The 25,504-nt window shown below is 42.9% G+C and overlaps 1 protein-coding gene across 2 annotated transcripts in view; it reads left to right on the forward strand.

Moving 5' to 3' along the window:
- The window catches only part of ATF6 (activating transcription factor 6), a gene marked incomplete at its 3' end in the record, with an annotated part of 182,120 nt that extends 163,424 nt beyond the window's left edge, over positions 1-18,696 (forward strand). For both annotated transcript variants that reach the window (XM_084251306.1, XM_084251305.1), the window contains exon 16: positions 18,488-18,696. In XM_084251306.1, the coding sequence (XP_084107432.1) occupies positions 18,488-18,696 (209 nt within the window). The remainder of the gene's footprint in view (positions 1-18,487) is intronic.
- Between the last annotated feature and the right edge of the window lie 6,808 nt (positions 18,697-25,504).

The raw sequence follows: 25,504 nt of genomic DNA on the forward strand, positions 1-25,504 counted from the left end.
GTCTTACTCATCTCTGCCCCTCCAGCGCCCAGCACAGTGCCCAACACAGAACAGCCGCCAAGTAAATGTTTATGTAATTGAATCATATTGATCATACCAACAAAGCCCCAGGGGAGAACATCGCCCCACCTTGTAGATCTGAGGAAAAAACCTTGTTTATCACACTCTATTAATTGAGAGCTGCTGTGTACATATTAAATTGGGTATTTTAGCCCCTCCTTTAAAATAAGGCTAAACTGAGCATATTCATAGCTCTGTCAAGATTACCTAATGCAGAAATGTAGGTAGTGACTACACTTTGCAGTTGTGTCTGTGGCGCCCAAGGAAGGTCCCTGGCAGCTTTCTGTGTTGGGTGCCATTTCTACTGGATGAGCTAATAGAGTAAAAGTAACAAGTCACTTTGGTTTGTGGAAAAGGTTGGGCCTCCATTGCTTTAAGGCTTGCTAAAAGAATTCTAAGAAAGGTAGGTTCTTTTAAGAAAGTCATGGCCTGCATTTCCTAAGTCATAAACCAACCAATCCAGTATCGGACTTCAGCCTGGCTTCCAGAGAGATTAATGGTGACCTCTGTAAGCGCTGGTGGATCCAGTTGTTTACCCCAAGATTTTCACAGACACCCAGAAAGAAGAGCTGTCAGGTATTCTGGTGAAAAGTACAATGTTTACAAGAAGTTAACTGGATGACTTATCCTAAAAATGGAAAAGAGATAGGAAACTTGCCAATTTTTAATGCATTTTTAGGACTAAAAGAAATCCAAAAAAGTTTTAATACTTCCCAAATTTTCCTGTCTGGAACCATTTTCACTGTCTGATAGATTCCTGCTGCTACAAACCTGCCATATTCCACACACCCCCCTTTTTTCCCCTGTATACTACGTTATAGAGCTCAAAAGACTCTGGCTAATGTTTTCAAGATAAGTAGAGAAATCCCACATTGTTTCCAATGCAGTGACTTCCTCTGGATTCTTTCACTGTCTCCTTAAAGTGTTAGTCGCACTTGTATTAACAGCAGAAATAGCATAGTATCTTCTTTCCTACACTGATGTTTCAAGCAGAAACTGCTTAACCCTCACACCACCACAGAGCTGGCAATCCTTGCACCCTATCCAATGGAGAGACAGGATGTATAAACAATGGACAATGCTACTGATTTCCTCTGAAAAGTCCATAAGGCAGGGGAAGGTCAGGGCAAGACACCTGATGCCAAGGTTCTTCCCTGTGCTGAGGCCTGTTGGTTTCTTCTCCACTAAGCGGCATAGGTCACACGCCTTTCCCATACTTGATACAGTATCTCTGACTCTCGTAATCACCCTGCCTGTTAGATAAAACCCGTTACAGATGAAGTTACAAAAATTTGCTTGCTATTACTCAGAAAAGCTGGCCCTCAGACCCACGTCTTCGCTTCCAAGGCCTCACATCTGCCCACTCTGCCACCTGACTCCACAACTCCATTAACAGTAGTCACATTTTATGTCATGTTATAGCCCAGAAGTCCTCCACAAACATCATCACACTTAATCCTTAAGGACCTTGGTAATATGAGTTATCATAAACTTTGCAATAAATAAATAGACACTAATCCAAACAGTCTTATTAAAACAAAAGTCAGTTCACGCCACTTCTGCTTAAACCCTTCAACTGTATCCCATCCAACTGGAATAAAGGCCTAGTTCTGTGACCGGTGAGGAGTCTGGTTCCCCAGTCTCCCTGCTGCTTCTCAGACTCTCAGACCTCATCCTGGATATTTCCCTTTCCCCAGATATCCACAGGACTGGCTGCCTCAGTCAGCAGGTATTGACAAGCAAGTAACCCATACACCAAAAGTCAGGCCTTCCCGGATCAGCTTCTCAGAAATTCCAGGCACACATGCCTCTTCCCTGCTTCAGGGTTTTTTTTTGTTTTGTTTAAGAACAGAAAAGGTGGATTTATTGAAATACTCCTCTAAGAAAAGCAGGAAAAGGTCCCAAGGCTCTGCTTATACTCCAGGCATTAGTGATTGGTTAGGGGGTCTAGTCCTGGTGGGTCCTGACTCATGATCCAGGGCTTAAGCTTAACCACCCTGTTCCCATGGCTGCCTCATCCATTCCCTTTATCCATTTCAAGCCTCCCAAACTTGCCCACTGGGCAAGTTTTTAAAATTTACCAATTTAAATTTAAAATTTAAGTTTTTAAAATTTACCAATGATACCACACATTTCCCCCTCTCCTAAGAGGACAATGACAAATCTTGGGAAATGGGACGAAGGTCTAGCTTCTGTAACTGCTTCAAGCTGAGTTGGGGTGTAGCGCTGGCCCTGCCTAGCTTATTGTCATCTCAGGATGGTGGAGAATGGGGTACAAAAGGGAATGAGATGATGGCACCTGGGCATTTAGGCCAGAGTTAATTTTACATGTTGGATGTTGTTCTCAGAGACTACGGGTAGTGCCGCTTGTCCAAAATGGGTTGCCCAAAAGATCAGGTCCATGGGTTAATTTATAGCCATTTGTGCCTCTAGTCCTTGACACCCTGTCACTGGAGCTGTAGGTTGATGGCCTGAAAATGAGAAGAAACTAAACAAAGGGTTAAGAATGCAAAGTGCAGGGCCTCCCCAGTGGCCGCAGCGTTTGAGCGCTGGGTTGCGAAGCTGCCCACAGCATCTGCAGTGCCAGTTCGATCCCTGGCTGCTCCCCGGCCACCGGAGGAGGGTCCCACATGGTGCGCAGACCTCTCCTGCCGCCCCGCTGCTCCCCTCAGCAGTGCACTTCGGTCCTTCTGCCTGCTCTGCTCCCCGCTCTGGCTCTGGTGAATTCTCTCACCCTCCTGCGCTTCTGACTGTACCCAGTGCTTGTATAAATACTCAATCTTTAAAAAAAAAAAAAAAAAAAAAAAAAGAATGCAAAGTGCAAGTATTAGAAAGGAAGAGTAAGCCAGCATGGAATTGTTAGATTTACCAGGGCAGAAGTTTAGCTGACATGGTCAAGGGGAGCAAGGGAAATTGGTTGGTAAGCATGAGTAAGCGTCATTTGTAGATGCAGGGACTGGATTCATGGTGTAACAAACTTAATGAGCATGTTAAAGAGGGGAGAGCCTGCAATAAAGTGGAGGAGAATGGAAATTAGGGAACATAGTAAGGGAATTAACCAGGATAGCCAAGACCAAGCATCCTTCTAGGAATACCAGCTGCTTGCTCCTGGCCTGACCATGTAATTGGCAGGCTTGGTCCAGAGTTTCTGAATGTGCTATTGGACCCGCCCAGACTCAGATACTAGAGGATCTGGATCCTCAAGCCAGTGCTTTGGTCTAGGTTAATGAAGAATTTTTCTTGAATGGTACTGGATATTAAAATGCAGTTTGTAGAAACCCTGTTCATGATAGCTTGACTCGAAAACTGGTTCCAGAATAGGATAGGGTGGCCAGAGCAGAGTTTCCCTAAGTATGGGAGTGAGGTTCCCTCAAAATGGGGAGGTATACTGAGGTGCTAGATGCCTTCTGGGGAGTGTCCTATGGTGAGGGTTAGGATTGAGATAGCTGTAGGGTGAGATTATAATTTTTGGAGTTCATTGAACTCACACCGTGGCATCTTGGGAGATTAGGGTTAGATGCAGAGTGGAGGGGTACTTCAGGACAGAAAGGTCTTGTGATGCCCAAGTTGAATTTTGATGTGTGAGTGTATTTTACTTATCTGTTTTGCGACTGAAGAAAAAGTGATGGACTCACAGCTGCATGCTGGAGGTGTTCAGGGATCTTTTCAGAAGAAGCGAGCGTGACTCGGGAGAGATGTGTGCACAGATTGTGTCCCTGTAGCTGGACAGTGATGGATGTTATCAGGAGAACTTGATGAGGACTAGTGCAGACAAGTTGGTGGGGCTTCTTGTCCTGAGGCAAGATTTTTAAGGAGGAGCCAGTCTCTTGGAGAAGTCAGGATGGCAGTTGTTGAGCAAAGGATCAGGAACTGGAGATCCTCATGCAGAGGTTGAGGAGCTGGGGGTTGCTGTATGGAAACACAAAGAGAAGTGAGGCCATCCACCGTACTGGCTATGACAGATTGCCCAGCTCTCAGGGACTTAAAGGGACTCTTGGGGGTCCACAAACCAAACAGCCTATAGGGGGCTCAAAGGAAGAACAAGCTGTTCTCCACCTGATTGGGCCACAGTGGTCTTTGAGGGCACCTGGAACCTTTCAGTAACATTGGGGTGTACTCCAACCAGATACCTTCACTTACTCCAACATTTCCTTGCAGTCTGTTGGAGAATGAGAAGAGAGAGAAGGGATAAGGGTTCCCATACCCTATTCCCATATCCTCCTCCTATTTGGGCCACCAAATGTTGTGGGGAAGAATCAGGGTGTAGACCGGAGGTGTAGGGGCAAATGACTTCATCAGGGATGGAGTGGAGAGCAGAAAAGGCAGATTTATTGAAATACACTGCTAAGAGAAGCAGCAGGTGAGACAGGAGGGGTCTGCTCAGTGCTTTAGTTTTGTCCTTGGTCTTCATTTACAACCGTATAGTAACTTCTGTCCTTTATCATCTGCCTCCTCCTGCCCACAGAACAGAAATGCTTTGCTCTATCTTGTTTACATCTCAACTCCAACAGTGAGCCAGCTTGCCACGTAGCAGGCACAGTGAATATTTGATGAATGAAAATAAATTAGAAAATGGGAGATCCAAAAGGTAAAGTGATTTTCCCCAGCAAATGATGTGGCACAGAAGTATGAGCATTTAAACAGACATTGATGCCTTTTGATCCACATTCCATACTTTCTCATTTTGGAACCTAGCTAGTCCCAAATCCAGAAAACCTTATGATGTTAAAAAGCAAAAACCAATTAATTGTGAATGCTTTTTACGTTACATAGACTTTTTAAAACAATTGTTTCATCAATTACACTTCATAGCGATGGAGCCCAGCTTTCCTCTGGCCAACCTCTGGAGCAGGAACAATGAGAATAGGTCACAGAACCTCTCATACGCCTCGGCGTGTCTGGGCTTTGATTCCTAACCTCTGAAATGGATGTTGTATCATTTTAAAACCCCACATAGTTCTGATATATCTTGAATCCATCAGAAAAATGGATGGAATGCCCAGTTTCTTTTTAATCTGCTCTGTTATGTATGCAGATAGAGTTTATTCTGGAGTAAACTATGTGTGGATATTCCTCCAACTCCCCTTCTATCACAGATTATCAAACACCTGTGTTTATTTCCTTCTCCCCATGTACAAACATGGCTTTTTGTCTGACTACGTTAGACAGGATCAGCATACATGCCAGTCAGCTCTGCTGCAGGGAGACTAACTCCTGCTTCCTCAGTGTTCTCCATGGAACAAGCAAACCAGAAGCAAGGCCAGGGAGCTAAATCAAGAACACGGCCACACGGGGCAGGAACAGTGAATATTTGATGAATTGTGTCTACAGCATGACCCTGCACGCACTGCCGTTCTGAATTAAGGACATGCGCACTGGGTGTCAGACCTAAAAATTGTATCAGTAAGTCAGACCTGTAGTTGTCCAGCTTTACAATAGTCTTGGCAAAGAAGGTTAAGTGCAGTGGTCTGTGGTATATCTCAATCCCTTGCATTTCTTTGGTAAACTTCCCTCTTTCAAGAAAGAGTCAAATGCAGTTGTTTGGCGTGGACTACACAATCCTTCTGACCATGAGGCAACTTTCCAACTCCCTTCACAAGCATCACATATTTTGTAAATATACAACACAAAATTGTGATTCCCACTCCCATTACTGCTGAACAGTGGTGTGGGACAAAATGAGCTTTGAAACCATGGCAAGACAGAACGCATCTGAGAAAGTAAGAATGCAAGTTAATTACTGAATTTGGGACTTGACCAGTAATTGAACCAAAACCTTTGCTTGAAAGCAAAATGGAACAACCTTGGCCACCTTTTTCTTAATTCATTTCCATTTGTTTCAGAAAGAATTAATCTCTCTCCTCACCCACAAACACTTTTCAGGCGGTTGGTTAAAGGTAGCTCTATTAATTTCTTTGCTTGAACGGTTAATTCAGTTTCCTTAATTTATTATAACCATCACTCCAGTCACCATAACAGCTAATGTGTTTGGATTTCACAAATAAGTTTTGCAATTTCCAAAACACCATTCCACCCCTACTATATTTATTCTTGAATGACTTTTTCCCTGGGAGAAATAATTACTTTTCAGAAACAAACGACAAATAGGATCCTAACAGTGAGTTTACTGTTTGTTCATTTCTATTACCTTGTAGTTTTTCATCTCCCACCTTCTGAACTGTTTCTATTGTTTCTCTTCCCTGTGCATTTTCCTACAACTTGATAGTAAACTATCTAGAGACAGACACTATTGGGTAACCATCTGGAGCAGAGGACATGCTGTTGCAATGAATACTCACAGCTAATGGGGAGTCTGGACAGACACTTCAGCTGAAAGCAGCTCCTGCCCTGACACCACCCTAGGTTTACTGAGTGCAGCCCCTGCCTTTATGGGCACACTTCATGGGTCTCCCTCCCAACTGTTTGCCTGTGATGATGCGGGTACCCATTTCACACCTGCAGAGCCTTTTACAAACCAGAGTGAAATCTATGTAAGCACCTTATTCACCTTATCGCTGACGTCAACACTCCAATGAGACAGTTATGAATCCTCTACAAAGAGTTTGTTTTTGCTGTCTCGATAACACCTATTAGGAATTGCTCCACGAGAGAGTGTGAGAAATTCTCTGGAGTCCAACATCAAAATGACATCCTTGATAAAAAATCTCTTTATGATTGAGTATCATAGTTAAAACCAGGAATCTCTGGGAATTGGGTCTCACAGCTATTCTCAGAGCATTTGTGGTGAACATTCCACAGGGCCCTTGGGAGGAGCAGACTTTTTGGTTTTCAGCAGTATTTGTCATCTTCACAGCTGAATGGAACACGGGAATGTGTTCCTTATCTCATTATGCCCATCTCTCATTATCTCATTAATTTACCTTATCTCATTATGCCCATTTTCATTCAGTGCTTATCATTTTCATTGTGGCAGGTGTTGTCTTAAAAATCATCTTCTTTGCTTTTGTGAGTTTACTTGTAAAACAAGCAAGAGCAAGAGACTCCTCTCCTCTGGACTTCATCCAGGAGCCCTATCATTCACTCTGTTCTTTTTCTTTCCTCGGCAACTCAAAAATTACATTCACTGGGCCTCCCTGGTGGCCTAGGGGTTAATTCTCAGTGTTCTTACTGCTGCAGCCTGAGTTTGCTCCCCGGCCAGGGAGCTAGCCCACATATGGTGCAGCAGACCTCTCCTGTCTCTTCCGCTGCTCCCCTTAGCAGTGTTTTTCAGTCAATCTGCCTAGTCTGCTCCCCACTCTGTCTCTGGTGAATCCTCTCACACACACACACACACCTCTGGCCTAGAGAGAGAGAGAGAGAGAGAGAGAGAGAGAGAGAGAGAGAGAGAGAGAGAGAGAGAGAGAGAAATGACGTTTACTGATTAATTCACTTTAAAATTTTCCAAACTGTCACTTCACTTTCCTACAGAACAGTAGTACCAGGATTTGCTCAGTAGCTTTGCGAACATGGCTGCTTCCATTTTCTGAAAGACTTATGACTGAAGAAAATGGTTTCTCAAAGAGAGATTATTTTTTATGGCTCAAAGAGGATTAATGTAACTATCGCAAGAGATGGCTTGTGTCTACTTTGTAATCATTCAAAAATCATGATAAACTCTTGGGAAAACATTTGTTGCAAAATTTGTAAGTGATGCTATTTGTAGACTTATATGGTAGTTTGTCAGAATTCAGTGGGAAAATTACTCAGTGTGTAAAATAGTATACTTTAGATTATTTTGTGTTGTGGGACTCAAAAGCATTCCACAGTGCTTAAGCCATTTCATTTGAGAGTCTGAGGGAAGGGAGACAGCCAAGTATGTTCCTTTGTTTTGGGAGGGTAAGGGTGTCCTTTCACAGCAGAGCAGCCCTAGCTGTATTTTCAGTGACCTCTGCTAGTGCTTCCATCAAGCATCCTCTGGTCCTTGTCTAAATAACAGATTCGTCCTCAGTTCTTTGCTACTCCGTTCTCTAGATTGGCTGCCAGTAGTAGCTAAAGAAAATCCTACCCTCCATCTTTTCCAGAGTAAATACTTTCTGATCAGTCATCTCCAAGAATAAAGTGAACACTGAAAATTCCCAACTACACTTCAGTCGTTTATAGGAATCATCAGATATCTTTGCCATAATTGTATTTCCTTTGAGTGTTATCTGCATTAGTCTCTTACCAAATTTTTTTTATCGTACTAATCAAAGACTTCTATATCTAAACGATATATATATATTTAATTTTTGAAGAAGTAAAATCTTAAATGACTCAACACTTGCTTAGATTTCAGCTAAGAATGAGGTGCAGTCAGCAAGCTTAGATCCTCAGCATTGCTCTGCCCTGACCTGTTGTTAATGAAACTTGTGGGCAACCAGGGCTGCGTATTTAAAGGCTTAAACAGAGCAGAACTCTTTATAAATCCAGACACCTATATGAAGACCTGCCTGCTTCCTTGGTTTCACTTACGTAAGCCTGCAAAACTATCAGATGGAAGTTACCGAGGGAAGTAAACTCACACATGTTCTCAAATGTCAGGGTTTTTCTGGACATGCAGGGATTGAAAAGCAGCCACGTTTAATGCAGCCTGAGAACTGCTGACATTTCAGTGGTGAAAATGAGACCCTGAGTGGTAGAAAGTGTACTGGACATTGATGTGTGAGCCTGGTCTCCACCACCCTACCCTGTTTTTGAAAGCAAAGGAATGAATTCTCTAATTGAAAACTGACTCTAGGACAACCTGTTTCTCCCGAGCAGTCTTCCTGCAGTTCTTGCTCTGCTCACCTCCCAGAGTGCAGCAGAGAACTGGTGTTCAACACCCTCTGTAAGTCAGCAGCCTGTGTGGCCATTTCGACCCAACCAAGGCCTCATTCATCCACTTAGTAAAAAAATGTTCATGGCATGCGTTCAGTGTGCCCAGCACTGGGGGTTCAGCAGTAAAGGGATAAAGATCCCTGCCCTGTGGAGCTGCTGTTCTGGTGTCCCTCCTCCTGGGAGTGTTTCTGAATAAACTGAACTTCAGGGTGCATGTGTCTGGGAGGGCTCAGAAATTTATAAGCTCTCACTCATTTCTGTATCCTCCAGCAAGCTTTGCAGCTGAGAAGACATGGAAGGGGAGAGATACTTCTTCCTATCAAAAATACACAGAATAGATGACTTCTGTGTTATATCGGCTGCTTTCTGACAACATATACAAGTTCAGTTTATTGATCTTCAGCCTAAAATTGCGATACTGGCTAGCATTCATTACCACCTATTGGCAGTTGTTGCTAGCATTTGAGTTTCCTCAAATAAATTTGGTATTGTGTGCGCCATCCCTAAAATATTTGAAGATTTCATGTTATTAATAGAAAGAATGCTAGAGTTTTTAATAGACTGAGAATAGTTTGGTATCAGGCCTCATCCTTTGAAGGTTCCCTCATATTCTCAAATTTTGTTTCAGTGATTCCTTTTAGAAGCTGAGCCTGTCCAACATCATGGGCAGATATATTTCAGAGAAAGCGATTTCTATGCTCTGAGAAGACTGTTGGTTCCATACACTGATTTTAAATGCATTAAGGAGTCACTGTTTTTTAGAATAAAGAATTCTCTTTGACCCAGCAGTAGTAATTGCAGAGAGTTGGTCCTTCATCTGCCTACTGGTAGTTATTTCCTGGGTTCTAGATTTGATAGGTAAATATGCTTGAACTTTGGTTCCATTTTTATGGTCTCAAGTTTTTGTTGTGACACCATGAAACAGTTTACTCGTGCCAATGATTTAATTATTAAAACTAAAAAGCTCTTAGCCATTCTTAGAGTTAGGCCCCAGACCTCAGGCTAAAACTCCAAAGCTGAATCTTAGGGCAGCAAGTCAGGTTCTAGGTCTGGTTCACTCAACAACCCCAGGCTCTTCATTGGCCCTTTATTGTTTCACATACCTGCAGTTCACTTGCTTTCATTTTTTGTGGCACTAAGTGAAATTATATAATCAACTGTCAGTTCCGCAGTTTAGGAATTCACTTTGAAGAAATGAGTAATTGTTAGTCATTTCCTTGTTAATGATCTTTCACGAGCTCTTTGAGCTCAGTGACATGTAACTCTTTTGTACAATGAACAAACCTCCCACATTTGTGGGCAGCCTCAGGGACAGAGTAGGCGGGCCCAGAAAACAACATGCCTAACACCATTTGTCTATGGACAGTAGTGGAATTAGCCAGATTTCCTAATGTCATCCTAGTGGACTGTCAAGAAACCTAGAAGAGCTAAACTTGGGATTATGTAGGAATTTGACTGTGTAATCACTTAGACCTCTAATTTCCTCTAGATGGGCCCCTAATTTCCCAGGAGATAAGCTTCATCTGTTCACCTTTAAAAGAGTCACTGTCAATAGTTATGAATTCAAAGGGTCAACTTGAGGTTGAAGAGGAGTGATTTTGATCATGTTTCAGAGACAAGGTGTTAACAAGGTTATTTTTGTATGTGAGGATGTTATAAGTGCTTTACTCCCAGCACCATTTCTGGGACTGTTTTGGGATGACTCTTTCTCAAGTGGGGGCCAAGATTGGTGGAACTTTGAAAAAGCAAAGAGTTACCTGATGGCAGGACTAACAAGCCTGAGAGGACATCCTTCTTAGCTCTAAGGTCATGTTCTGTGCTGTCCTGGTCTGTGGGGTGTCAGATACTGGGCCAGCTCCAAATATGTAGTCCGGAACCAAACTCCAGAACTTCATGGGTGGATGAGCCAGTGTTTAGTTACATCTTGTGACAAGCGTCGTGAAGGAAAGGAGCTGACTTGATTGGGGGATGCTTCTTGAGTTTGGGTAGTAGGAGAAGACCTTTCTGAGGAAGTACACTTGTTTGATATTTTACCAATACTTTAAACGTAATTCTGCATAAAGGAAAAAACCTCATTTTCTTTAATTCCCCACAGCTGAACACACTTCGTACATGTAGACAGTTTTGTGGCCCCTCACAATGTGTCCATTTTCCTTTGGAAAGCTCTCCCTCTGTCTAATTTGGACACAGTAAATGAGATCCGAATACTCACAAGAGTCTGTCCATGCCAGCCACAGCGCCAGTGCCCAGATACTGCTGAATGAATGGTGACTGGTTGGGTTTGGCTTCCCAGTTAACAGGTACCCAGTGATCTTGTTCCTCACCCATCTTCCTTAACACACATGTTCCCATCATTCTCTCCCCGAGAGACACCATTTGGTCCTAGGACTCTGACTCTTGTCTGCAGATAACTCCTAAATTACAATTTGGCCATTTCTCCTGCTAGTCATTCTTCACCCCAAGTTCGTAATGCCTGTGGTCTCTCTCAACTAAAACCTCTTCCTTGAATCTCAAACATGGCAGACCCTCGTCCCTTGAATGCATGGCTCTCCCTGCCTCCTGAAGTCTTTACTCAGGGTCTCACCCTCTCAGAGGGGCTATCCTAGGGTACCACATCTGAAACTGCAGACACCCCACCTGAATTCACTAACCATTTGCTCTGTCTTGCTACTTGCCAGAGCACTTACTCAGCTTTCTGCATACTTATTTTCCATCTCTATCTTCTCACTCTCTCCTTTATAAGAATTAAGAATTTCTAAGAATGAAGGTCTGTAAGATCATAGTTGTCTTTTTTCCTTCCTGTTTTTTTCACTACTTTATCTCAGACATTAATTGAATTAATGTCATTGAATTAATGACTATGGCCTTCCTAGGCATTGTATTTATAATGCTTCCTCTGCATTAGAAGACATAGTGAACACATCAGGCCTCTGCACCCATACACACTGTCACTGTGATCCCAGTAGCTGCCATTGCAGGCAAACCAGTGCCCTCGTGTCCTGATGGTGACCCAACACCAGGAGTGGCTTTACCACAAGTGATGTGGCCTTCTGAAAATAATGAATGGTTCTAGGTTGAGTACAGAAAAAAAAAAAATATTCCTAGCATAGTGGAGGGAGTTCCAGGAATGCATTCTGGAGCCACTTTGCCTGGGTTTCACCCACCTGTTCTGCTTTCTGCGTGGGTAGTCATACAGTGTCTCTGCTCGTCTTCTCATCTACAAAATGAGAACGATATAATTAGAATTTAATAACAATACTTGCCTTGAGAGGTTGTTATGCAAATGCGGTGAGCACCATCTGACTTACAGAAAGCACAGTATAGGTATTTACTAAACAAAACAGTTGTTAGCAGTTTCATTCCTAGAAACTTAATGTATATAAAACCTGTGTAAAAGTACTTTCTATTTTATTGTAAAACAGTCTAGTCTATCTAGACTAATAGTAGTAATCAGGGATTTCGCCTCTGTGAGTGTGTCTGAGATGCACTACGGTTGTTGTGTGGGACCTGCCCCGTGTGCTGCTCCCTGACTGTGCTCCCTTGCCCGCCTGGTTTCAGATGCCACTGCCCTTTCCTTCACTGGTCTAGCCTACTCCGGGCAAATGACCTCTTTTTAGGATTTGTGCCTGATTCTGAATGACTGTGTTATCGCAGACTACTTTTTTTTTAAGCTATTTATTTATTTATACATACATACATACATACATACATACATACAAGAACTGGGGTACAGGTCAGAGGCGTGGGAGAGTGAGAGAATTCGCCAGAGACAGAGTGGGAAGCAGAACAGGCAGACACACCGAAGACACTGCTGAGAGGAGCAGCGGGTGAAACAGGAGAGGCCCGCCTCACCATGTGGGTTTCTCCCTGGCTGGCCGAGAACACCCGCTGCAGAGGCTGTGGACAGCTTCACAGCACAGCGTTCAACCCCCTACACCACCGGGGAGGCCCACACAGACTACTTTTCACAGAACCAGTGACGTCTTGTCACTTTTTAAAATTAAACTTTCTGTAGTTTTTGCACATTTAATTCCGGATTCTCATCAATCATGGCAAGCGTAAGTGATCCCTCAGGGAGGGTGTTTGCAGATACACCCTTTACGCCACACACATTTTGTGTGAATCACTATTGAGCATCTAGATAAACAACTTCTCATCTTGCTCTCATTGCTTATTGTCCTTAACGCCCATATAATATTTAACAAATTTTGGTCCATATTGCAATTACATCCTACCTGAGACAGTCACAGCTTCAAATCTCTCCCCTGTCAGAGAAGCTCTGCTTTAGGTTTCTTCCCCTGAGGGCTGATGTAGTGGTGCTAGCTCTTTGCTCTTGCACAGGTGTCCCCCTGTCACCAGAGGGGTGCTTCACAGAGGAAGCACATGTCTCTCCATCTGCAGCTTGACCTTACTTTTCACTTGGTGTTCTTCCCAAATATGAGGGAGAGGTTCTGGTTCTACCACTTGCTCCCTACAATTTCACCCCTTCCAATCAATTTCTGTCAGATACTTTTTAAAGGAACCAAACCTCTTTTCTGTAAGTATTTTCAATAAAATTGAACATTTATATGTTAATCATAAAGGAAAAGATAAATGTTGGCATTAAGGAAGGTATCTTAAAGGATTACTAGAATTTCACTTAGCATAATTCCTTCCAGTCTCAGCCACGCTGTTGCAAATGGCAAGAATTCATCTCTTCATAGCTTAGTAGTATTCCATTGCGTGTATATACCACATCTTCTTTATCTGATACTTGGCACATATACATTATTTTCATAACTTGGCTATTGTAAGCCCTAGTGCAATGAACACAGGAATGCTCATATCCCTCCAAATTAGTGATTTTGTATTCTTTGGATAAATTACAAGGACAGGAATTGCTGGATCATCTATGATTTTAATATATTTTAAATTTTGAAGCACCTCTGTATGGTTTTCCATAGGGGCTGTTCCAGTCTGCACTCCCACCGACAGTGTGTGATGTTTCCTTTTTCTCCACATCCTTGCCAACATTGATTGATGTTGTTTTTGTTTTTTTAATATGGGCCATTCTCATAGGAGTGAGGTGGTATTTCATCTTGGTTTTGATTTGCATTTCCCAGATAAGTGATGTTGAACATGTTTTCATATGCCTGTTGGCCATCAGAATGTGAAGGACTATGTGGATGCCTTGATGGTGAATATGGTAACATACATCTGAAGAAATATGAACCTAAGTTACTCTAAATCACATACAATATTAAAAACCTATGTTACTTCAATTTAAAAAAATTGAAAGAATAGAATTTAACAGGATTGAGAATTTGATAAGCGATGAACAGAAAGATACTTTCTTCAAGTAGAGAAAAAAACTACAGATATACAAATGCATAGTAGTTGGAATATTCAAACCAGGATACAGGTTGAAAATAGTTCATATTGGCTCAGTGTAGCAGAGTCAGCCTGTGGGCATTCTTGAGAGCCCCTGTAGAAACAGATCATTTTACCACTTCACTGTTACCATGTCTTTGTGTCCCGGCTCCATTGCCTTTGAATGACTTGATTTCCCCTTTTTTTTACCCTCCAAGTTTCTTTCCTCACTTTACCATTTGTTTTGGTTGAAGGTCTCTCTTGTGGTCTGTGAATGGTAGATTTTAACCTGCTCCCTCATCCCCCTGGTTTCAGATGCCACTGCCCTTTCCTTCACTGGTCTAGCCTACAACGGGCACATGATCTCTTTTTAGGATTTGTGCCTGATTCTGAATAGATATGTTTTATCACAGACTACTTTTCACAGCACCAGTGACATCTTGTCACTTTTTAAAATTAAATTTTCTGTAGTTTTTGTACATTTAATTCTGTTTACAGTCAAAGTTTTGGTTTGTGTGTTAGCTCCCAGCTAACAGCCTCTTGGCGGATGATTCTGAGTTGTTATTGTGTTTACAGGCTGTTGAGAATTCCACACTGCCTAAAGTTTTTTCCACTTCTAGCATCCAGGCACTTTTTCTTGTTTCCCCAGCCCTTCTGAACATTCAGGACCCCTTTTTAGTCTCATGTTTGAACCCATCCAACTCTTTTTGTTTGCCTAATTTTGAATTTATAGTATTCATGTTTTACACCTTTTTCTTGACTCACACCAGTGTTTCATCTCATTCTGTTGATTTCAGAAGGCTCAGAACATAAAATATCACTTGCCAAAGCCCAGAACATAAAACTATTTATATCACTTGTGAACTACCCAGATGTTTACTGATAAACGAGGGAAAGCAAACATGTAACATTTTCACTCCAGACTATTCCTTTTAGCCCTCTTTTTTCCATACAATCATGGTCTTTTTTCATTAAGTTTACAAAAATAGTTTAGCAGTCTTTCCCCATAGCTCAGTTTTCACATACCTTAATCCAGTGTTTACAGTGTTCCCTCATGTTAACAAATCCAAAGGCTGTCATCTTTGCACACTGACTGGTAGTGGACACCTGCCCTCGGTGAGGGAGTGCAGCCATCATTAGCCTCTCACATTTACCCTTTCCCTCCAGCACCCTCCCTCTGCCACCAGAGTCCTGAGTTCTCACTCCAGTTAAAATCTGCTCTAATAGATTTCATTCACACTCTAGGCAAGCTACAGGCAACAATCGAAGATGTCCTTTCCAGCAGTGGGCAGTGATTAACTGCTCTCAAAGCTTTAAATAAAGGGTAACAGATCTGCCATTACTCAGTTTCAGAGCCTTATTGCTGCTCCTGAATGTGACCATGTGAGCAGATACCTGACAGACCAGGTAGAGGGGCCTGCAAAGATACTATCACAGCTTTTTCCCTATCTGTCCTCCTCTCATGAAAACTATATAGAATCAGATTACAATAGTGAGAAGACCTTACTAATTGTCCAAAGTCAATTGTCCAAAATTGATATGACACTCACAGAGCTCCTGGATAGTCCCATGGAATGGACCAAAGAAGACTGATGTGGCCCCCTTAACCGTTTTTAGAGGTGTTAAGTAATTTGGGACTCCTAATGGCATGTCACTCCAAACCCTGAAGTATCCAGTTTGTCATTCAGAAGAGCTACCCATTCAGTCCACTGTGTTCACATCCTGTCTGGTTAGAGTTGTCTTTTAGTAGTGCTGATCATTTTCTTGGCCTCAAAGTTGCTATCTTCAGAAAGGAGTGAAGAACAGAACCCATTTGAAAGTCTTCTAGACCATACCTAGCCTAAGTTTCCTGGTTGGGTTTAAGATGGCAGTGCCATTTCAGCCATGGCCAGGGACTCCTGGATTTTGGGGTCGGGTCACAGTTTTAGTTTTGACTTCTGAAAGCACCTGAGCTTATGTCCCTAGGTTTTCCAACTCTTCTTGATATTTAAGATTGAAGGGACTTCAGTTATCAGTTTGAACCCAAGCAGGCACGTGGGCTGTAATGACTTCTGCAGGTGGTTTGGGCTGTACAAACCGGGTCTTGATCTTAGACTGTCATCTGGATTCCGAGTTAATCCAGGAAAGCAGTAAAAATTAGTAATGTGTATTACATGCCTCTAAATACATGTGTTTTCCATTATTTGGTCATCTCTGCCCCAGTATGAGTGCACTCGCTTGCTCTCTTCTAAAGCTTTTCTAAAATGAGAGCGATCATGGTTCCAAAAGGAAATGACTGGTGTGGCACCTTGAAATCTGAGCCCAGTCACGTGATCTGGATAAGAGAACTCCAAAATACATTAGCAGGTTGACTTCTTCCATCTCCTATTTTTTGGGTAAAAACATTGCTAGGAAGCATTCTTCTAGGCATTCACATTAATTTTCCAGAGACAAGCAGATGATAAGAAAAGTCCTTACAAAGTGGCAGGACTTGTAAAATTGAGGTTAAGTTTCCATGGCAATAGTTTTGAAGAATACATTGGATTAGTTAACACACAGCAGCAAGCAGCTGTTCTTCTCTAGTAAGACTTGGAAAGAAGGAAATGAACTTCAACTGTAATAGAGATTTATAAGACTTGTAATGGGAAATTCATCATCAATGAGACTATGTCAAAAATTGGAAGAGTTAGCCAGCCAGGAGAAGTGGAGGAATGTCATCTTCCATTGGCTTTAAAATAGAATATATCATCTGTTCAAGGCACTTAAAGTTGATGCACTAGGTCTGTTTAGTCTTTAACTTCTGGGGTTTGTAGGCCCTGTTAAGAATCTGATGGATGCCCTCTTCAGAAAAATACACAAATAAAATCTTGCATGCAATTTTGGGGAATTTATGGACTCCCCAAGGCCTATGCATTAAGACCATAATTTAAGAACCCCTGGGTTAGATGATCTCCATGTCTTAACTTCATAAGTGATTCCATGGCTCATTTTTCCCACATATAATAGTGGAATCAAAATTTCAAGTGTCAACCTTTGGATTTTCTTCCTCTAGATTTATAAGACCTGGTATGTGGTATCAAAGTTAAAGGGAAAAAAAAAAAAGATAATGGAATCGAAAGATTTCTACTTTTAAATGCAGTTTTTGCCCTAGAGAATCCAAATGCTCTATTTGAAAGATCACTGGTTGGCTGTGTATCACCCTCATAAAAAGGCAGTTCAGGACTAGGCTTTGCCAGCAGTCATTCTTCCTAGTCCCCACACCCAGCTCAGGATTCACAGATGAAAATGCAAATTGAGATGCCACGTTGACTCCCCAGCATCCTTCCAAGTCCACACAACTTCCAAACTGTATTGCTGGGAATGTCCAGCTGGGCTTGAAAAATAGTGTTTACTACTAAATCTCTTGTTAATTTTATGCCCCAGTTTCATTGACTACAATAGAAAATGACCACCCAGAATTACCAATCAGGAAATAATTTGGCCCTCTCCTAAATTAAGAGCTTCCATCCTCTTAAGAAAACTGGGTATACTATGTGTATAGTAAACTCGTGATACCAAGTGACCCCCATGCTTGATAAACATGGTTCCATGTGGTTTTCCTGTACCCTTCTGCAAACCACCTCTAGTTTACCTGCAAGCACTAGAGCAGTACCTTTAGTTCTAAATTGAAAATGTACTTGTTTCTTTGTATCTGGAATTAAAAATTCTCTTAATATAAATGCCAAGTGATAAAGGAAGAGAGCTGTCACCAGCCTTCACCGAACTTTATGCTTCACAGACAAAGCTTTACATTTGTAGTTGGGTGTGCCTATATGAAACTGGAAATAATGCTGATGAATAGGTGCCAAAAAGTCTTGCTCAAGGTCTCCTTATAATTTACATGATGTATTATTTTTTTTTACAATGATTCCATTTTTGAAGGGAAAGCTGAGGGCTTAAGTATTCTTCCCTCTACTACCACTGCAATCTCCCTCTGTTCTAGTTTTTCCAGTCATCACAATATCATGGCGGGAAGCATACAAGACCTGTATATGTCTATAGACGCTCCATTGTTAACTCTAGCTGTGGCCCAGCCCTAACTGAACCAAAGCAGGATGTTTGGAAGATGGAAATGGGGCGAGTATAGCTCTGGGGCCCTCCCAGCCTGGGTATAGGTCTGCTTGTGACTGGTGAGCTCCCTCTGCATCTGGACAGCACAGTAACAGTTCACACCCTAAAGCTCATTTTGTCTCCCAAGGCTGAAGCTTAGGCCAGAAATGCAGCTTCTGTGGGGTGTTTATTCTGTGTATATTCTTCTCTGCAGAGAATGTCATCAACGGACAGGACTATGAAGTGATGATGCAGATCGACTGTCAGGTGATGGACACCAGGATCCTCCACATCAAAAGCTCCTCCGTCCCTCCTTACCTCCGAGATCAGCAGAGGAATCAAACCAGCACCTTCTTCAGTTCCCCTCCCACAGCCGCAGAGACAACCCAGGTGGTCAGCACCATCCCTGAGTCATTACAGTAACACCCTGGGTGTGCTGGGAGCTCAGGGGGGGACCCTGCTACCTGGAGTATGGGTGAAGAATGCGTCTGTGCTTTCCCTGTGGAGAGCAGAGACCCGCCTCAGAGTCCTGAGAGAAGCAGCTGCTGTTTTGCACCAGATCCCCGTCTACTTGGAAAGCACTGGAATTCAGATGCTGGGACAGCATCGCCCTGTGGCACGTGGCACCCTGCATCCTCCACTGTTGCCTCGTCAGTTTCCTTCTGTACCTTTCTAAATTGCTTTTCCTCTGTTTGTTTTTATTTTAAATAGTCATCTTTCAGATATGATGCTTTTCCCCTCTCCGCCATTTCACTTAATTAATCCAGTAAAGTGACTTATACACCTGTACGGCACAGATGTTCAGATATTTCCATTGGTGGGCGTTTGCATTAATGTGTACTCATCCTAGATTTTTGTCTTTGAGAAAAGGGATTTCAAAACCAGGAATGCCAAAGAGAGTTAAAACAGTTTGGAGCTTTAGGTAAAAGGAGGAATTAGAGCCCAGTTGATGAAGTTTATCTTTACTTGGGATTTGTAGTTCATTCTGACTCTGCATGTGAATGACGGGAGAGGGGTAGGGAGGAAGTTGCATGACTTTGAGAGAATGAGCTGGAAGAGAAGGTCAGTGGTGGACCTTTAATAGAGGAGAAAGCTCCATCAAAACATTTGTGTAAAATACGGAAAGCTTGTTGTGTTCAGGGTGTAAGGTCAGAGTCACAGCCACCATTATCTTGAGGACTAGGCCTGTGTATCAGCACATGCACTTCTGTCTTTGCTTTCTAATCTGCTGCAGCAATTCAAGCACCACAGGAGAAACCCTACATTTTTATTGTGAACCACCTCCCCCACTACCCCCGCCATGACTCACCTTCTGTTAATGTGATGATACCAAATTCATCTAAGGAATTTGTAACTTTAGACTTAAACAAATGAGCTTTTTTCTCATGAGAACTTACAACTACTCCTTAAGACTATGCAGACAGGCAAGCTTAGATTCCTGCTAGGGGAGTATATCTTGTAACATGGCAATAACATTTCCCATTTCTCCAATGAAAAGCCAGTGAAGGAGTAAACCCTTTAGTCCTTCCAGTGTTTAAAAAAAGCTACTGTGTTTATATCTTACTGTACTTTGACTACTCTTTTCCCTCTGGTGTTCTGCTTTCAATTTCTAGAGTCTTCCTTCCTCCCCTCCTATGAAACTTCTCCATAGAACTCAGTCTGCACACAGCCTCCCTCTCCTAAGTGATTAGCCTTGTGAGATTTCTCCTCTCATTCCCCACTCTAGCAGTATCTTCCACCTTGCAAGAAAAAGAGAGAACTTGTATCCGCTCCTCAAGGACTGCATGTAGCTGAGTAATTTTTTTCCCAGGGAAATTAATTTTGGAAAATCACTAGCACATCTAGGTCTGGAGAAATGCCTCTGTGCCCAAGCTAGTTGCATGCTCTTGAGATCGATTTAATTTTCATGGGAAAGTTGGGGTTGACTGCTCTGTTAACCTGGGACTCTGGAGTTTATAGCGTTCATTAGTCTTCCTCTTTGCCACATATCCAAGCTGTTTCAGGTCAGGGCAGCATCCCCCTTGGATTGGAGTCTCCTGGGTGATTTTCAGACAGGAACCTTTCACCCTGGAGACCACGCTTCCTTCAAATGAGCACCGAGAAAAAGGCCAACGCCTAGCAGACCATTGGGTCACATGCCGTGTGACCCCTGTGTCTCCTGGCCTCGCCGCTTGGCACGCTGTCGTGCGATGAGTTGCTGTGACCAGTTTGCAGTGGCAGCTGGGTCAGTCCAAACCGCTAGTCTTCTGGGATGGTTGCAGTTTCCCAGTAGCACGAAGCAGTGTGCGTGGGGTGAGGATGAGAGCGCTTCCTCCCTCCTTGCACTGAACACACCAGAAGAACCCAGCCCATGGGCTTCCTCCCTTTGCCCACGCTCTACCTCCTTTCCCAGCCTTTCATTATACTGACCAGACTGAGGGCTTCAGTCATGCCTGCCACGGTCATGCCGCTCACGGTGACAGTGCAGGTGGTGGATGGTGCAGGTGGTGGATGACAGAAGGAGGCAGACGGAGTATGCTTTGTGGGGTCAGGCCTAAAAGCCATCCGGGAGCCTCAATTTAAAATTGCTGTCAAAGCTGTTATTACTCCTGGGCATAGTTGTCTTTATTTTCATACTTGTGTGCCAGTGCAGAGCCCTATAGGAAACAGAAAATTTCTATTTCTGATTAATAAGTGAAGTTGGTGTTTTAGCTTAATGTTTTTGGTGAGCTTGCCTTTCGGGGGTTGCAACCAGGAATTGGGAGGGGGTGTATGTGTGTACATATATGTAATTTTTTAATTTATTAAGTTTTTGAGTGGGATCTTGCAAGCTTGTGAGAAAATTACACAAACTCATAGAGGAGGTAAGTCTGCTCTTATTCGGTGACTTCGGCCCTTGGGCTTCCAGTAACACTCTCTTGGGAAGCAATGGTGGAGGATGCCGGGAATGGTATTCCTCCTGGTTGCAAGTCCCAAGTTTTTAGGTCTAATGGAAGTAAGTGGTATTTCTTTGTGCGAACCACTGAGTCAGATGTCAGGAGCCTTCCTGTGGGGCTAACTGTGCAGGGACAGAGGTCTGTTAAGATGGTAGTGTAGGCAGTGGCCTCCTAAAGCTAGGATTTGTGAAAGGCTCAATCTTGAAACAAATGTATTGCTTGCTGTGCTTGTAGTTTAGAAACTTGACCTTTAGATTATCAGGTGGGGTTTATGTTTTCACAAGTAAAATATCCCCCATGATTATAAAAGCTCAGAGCATCTTCTAATTTTTTTAATGACTGCAAGCTCCAGCTCAAAGCTGGTATTTCCTTGCCTTTTCTTGTAAGTAGAGGAGGTATTTGAAAGCAGCAATGTTGTATGAGTCATTCTTGAGTGTTCTGAATAAACATTACTTAGGAACAGACAAGGACCTTGGAATTCAAACTGACTTTTCTATCATTTTTAAGGAGACACTGTCCTAATACAGCCTCTCTGGCTTGTGTCCCTAGAAGTCACAGTCATGACATTCTGGTAAGATACTGCTGCTGTGGCCTTCGGAGTGTTTCAATCTGGGGAACACTCAGACTCCTGGTGACTTTTATGTCATTTTCTGCTTCTTGCTATTTTACTAAGCTTAGGCTATGAAATCTGACAGAAAAACACCACGGGGGACAAACTGGTATTTGACTTTCTAACACATTGAAAAGCTTCAAAGGGACTTCAGCTTTCAACTACCTTTTAAAAAAGGTTTACTGAAGAGCCAGAATAAGACCCCCATTCAGTCTGACTTCATGGAAATCCCAGCCCTGAAATCTCTTCCTATTGCCTGCTGACAGACCTGCTCAGCTTCCTCAGCAGCGTAGGAACGGCACTTGAGGTGCGTCCTCTCATGCTGGGGGCTCTCACAGGACTGCCTTCTCAAGTGAGACTGCTAACATTGATGGATGCTTACCAACACCTTTGGCACCCCCCCATTCTTTACCAAAATGTTCTTTTTGTCAGGCTTGATTTATTATAACTTATAGAAATCAGGATCATTGTTGCTAGTATGAATATTATTAACTTTTACCTTAAAAAACAAAAAGTCTAGCAGGAAGAGTAAAATGTTAAGAGTTTCATTCCTATCCCTAACAACACTTACGAGGAGCAACTCCTGTTTCCCCTCACACCTAGGGTTGTGGTTGATTTTTAATTTTCTAGGAAACAGAATACTGGACTACCCAAAAAGATGTTTCCAGAGCCCACCTGAACTATGCACTTAAAAGAAATGCAACTTCCTCCTACCTGCATAAAGAAAAGGGGATGTATACTATTAACTTCTATTTTTAATGACTAAGCTTAAAACAAAGTTTATTTTGGATAAGACTAGAATTTTAAGCATTATTGTTTTGATATCTGTGTTCTCTGTTGGGTGTTGTGTCAGAATTCATGAGAAGAATGGCAAAGGTATCTTAGGAGATTTGGTTCTGTGTGCGAATCTTTAGCTTTTGTCAAATAATGGGTGCCATTCTTGACCTACTGGTTTGCTAACTATAAACATTAGAGATATGGCACATTAAAAGGCATGTTGCATTGGGGGAGCCAAGAAGTCCAAATCAGTGTATCAACAAACACCCCGTTCTTTCACTGTTTGCCCACAATGAGACAGGTTACCATTAGAGAAACCAACCAGCCAGGAGGCTTGGCATATCCCAGTATAACCCCAGACAGATAGCAGGTTGACTTTTCTAGCAAATGTATATTGAACTGTTTTAACTCATACTCAGGCCGAATCTCCAGGTTAGTCATCAGGATAAGAGATGATGGGGAAATAGAGCTTTAAATAAAAACTGCTATACAATACTGATCGTAAACCTCCTCAGCTCTTGTTCTTATGTGGGCAAGATGGGCTGAGACCAACAGTACTTCATCCATGGAGCCAGTGGACCCTGAGCAGAGAGTTAGAGAAGCCACTTCACGGGATTTGCTTTCTAAGACAGTATCTATGCTGAGTTAAGAACAAGTCACAGATGAGGAGGAAAGAGGTACCACTCTCTTCCTTTGTATTTATGTCGGTTCACAACATATAAAAACACAATGACCAACTATTACATGCTTTCAAACAATTCTTTACAATGCAATATTTGATCTTTGTCTAAAATTCAAATAAAGAATTTTTAAACTTGGCTTGTTTTGTTCTGTATTTAGAAAAAGACAACCCAAAATGTATCTCCAGTATTAAGAGACTAGTGACAGCAACGCCTAAGATGGTTTTGTGACTTGTTACTATTTAGATGGATTCATTTCTACTCTTCACTCCAGCCCAGTTAAGTAAAACTTTCCTTTATTGTGTCCAGATATTTGAACTACAAGGGGGAAAAACTGTCTACAAACTCAAACTTTATACTTCCACATCAGGAAACGGGATTACATAATTTCACCAACAGCCGCTTCTAAGCCTGCATGACAAACACCACCATACATGAAGCTGGGCACTGCACTACCTAGATTCCAACTCAGAGAATTAGTGCAGGCCTTGGCAGAGCCCCCATGTCTGCCTCAGACACTGCTTTGTGCTCATCGGGTCTGTCTAGTGTTCAGTCCTCCCTAAGGCCCATTTCCTAAGGTGGTTACATAACTAGCAGTAAGTAGTAAAACCAGTATCTGGACCCAGGCAAGCAAATGGATTCTCAGCCACTACAGTGGCTCCATCTCCTGACCAGACTGGGAGGCAGGGCTCCACCTCCCAAATAGAGGGGTTTCCCTCACAAATAGAGTGGCTCCGATTTCTAACTAGTGCGGCAACACCTCCCCACTAGACTAGGCCAGGTCCTCTACCTCCCCACATGGGGAGCCCCGCACCTCCAGCACAGATTCCTGCCCTAAGAGACCTCACAGTCAGCCTGTGGAACCAGGCTGAAATTAATTTATAGTAATACCAGGATTCACTTACAGGCAAAACTACATTTTCCACACAGAGTACTTAAATTTCTTTAGAAAATTGAGACCTCAAATCTCTTCTGCAGAGAAAGCAGGTCTTGGAGGTTAGGTGGCTGGGGAGCAGAAAAGAGAAAGTGGGTCAAGAACATGGCTTGGTCTCTGGATCCTGGAGCCTGCAGGCAGGAGATGCCCGAAACAACTCCCTGGTAGCAGGAGGGCAAAAGGACTTTTGCAAACTGGTGCCAAAATATAAATCCTCTTCATCTTCCCAAATGTTCGGCAAAAACCTGCTGCACACACAGGTTTCTATCAGTGTTGCTGGGGAGTAAAGAATGGGAGGAGGAGTCCATGTGCTCTGACGAGTGAAGGAAAATACAGCCTGTAAAGCCACAGAGCTGAAGAGGGAAATACACACCCTACACCCTAGACCCTGCCTCCAAAGCCTTAGAGACTGTCCACCTGGCACTGCCCACCATTGTGGAATGAGATTCCAGCCAACTTTTGGATCTCAAAGGATAATCACAACTGACAGCGCATGGTGCCAGCGTCTAGCCTATGCTCTGCAATGTATCTAGCTATTGGTCCTCTGTTAGAGAGCTAGACCCTGCCGATGCTCTGCTTACAATAGGAAAGCTATAGCATGTTTCATTCCATCACATTCACTTGGTGTGATCTGTACAGATCCCTCAAGAGACTCCATCCCTGAATTCAGTTTATGTTAATAGGTGCTTATTGAAGACTTCACCTCTGCCAGTCGTAGTGCCAAGCATACAAACGTTAGCTCATTAAGCTTTACCTCATGACATAGGTGGCATTATCCATGTGTGACAGATGAAGAATTGGTACAGAAGATTGAGGAACTTGCCCAGATCTCACAATTATTATCTACTAGAACTGGGGTTTGAAATTAAGTCTGTCTAGATTTTAAAGTCATTTCTACTATACTGCATTGTCACTCATCTTGGACACCTTTAAAGAGGCAACAGGAGACAACGTAGAAAGGAAGAAGCCAAACCACATGTCATGGGCAACCAGGGTGTTGAGGCAGATTGAAGAAATGGGACCATATGGCAAGCTTGGGGTGTGTTTTCTGTGAACTGACACCCTCAGAGGGCACACAATGTTGGCCACTGCCCTGTTTCCCTGGACCTCAGTTTTCATTGGGAATGACTTACTCTATGGGGTGAAGGCTAACTGGGGGCTCCTAAATTGAAGGTCCACTCTGCTTGTGTCCAAGAGCCCAAGTGTGACATTCAACCCCCAGGGTTCATCCACTGTCCACTTTTGTGACCTTTGGAGAGTTGTCACACAGAATTCATTTCCAGTGTGGATGTTGTACTGAGTGGTGAGAGAGGCC

Source organism: Talpa europaea, assembly GCF_964194135.1.
Source record: "Talpa europaea genome assembly, chromosome: 12".
NCBI lineage: Eukaryota > Metazoa > Chordata > Mammalia > Eulipotyphla > Talpidae > Talpa > Talpa europaea.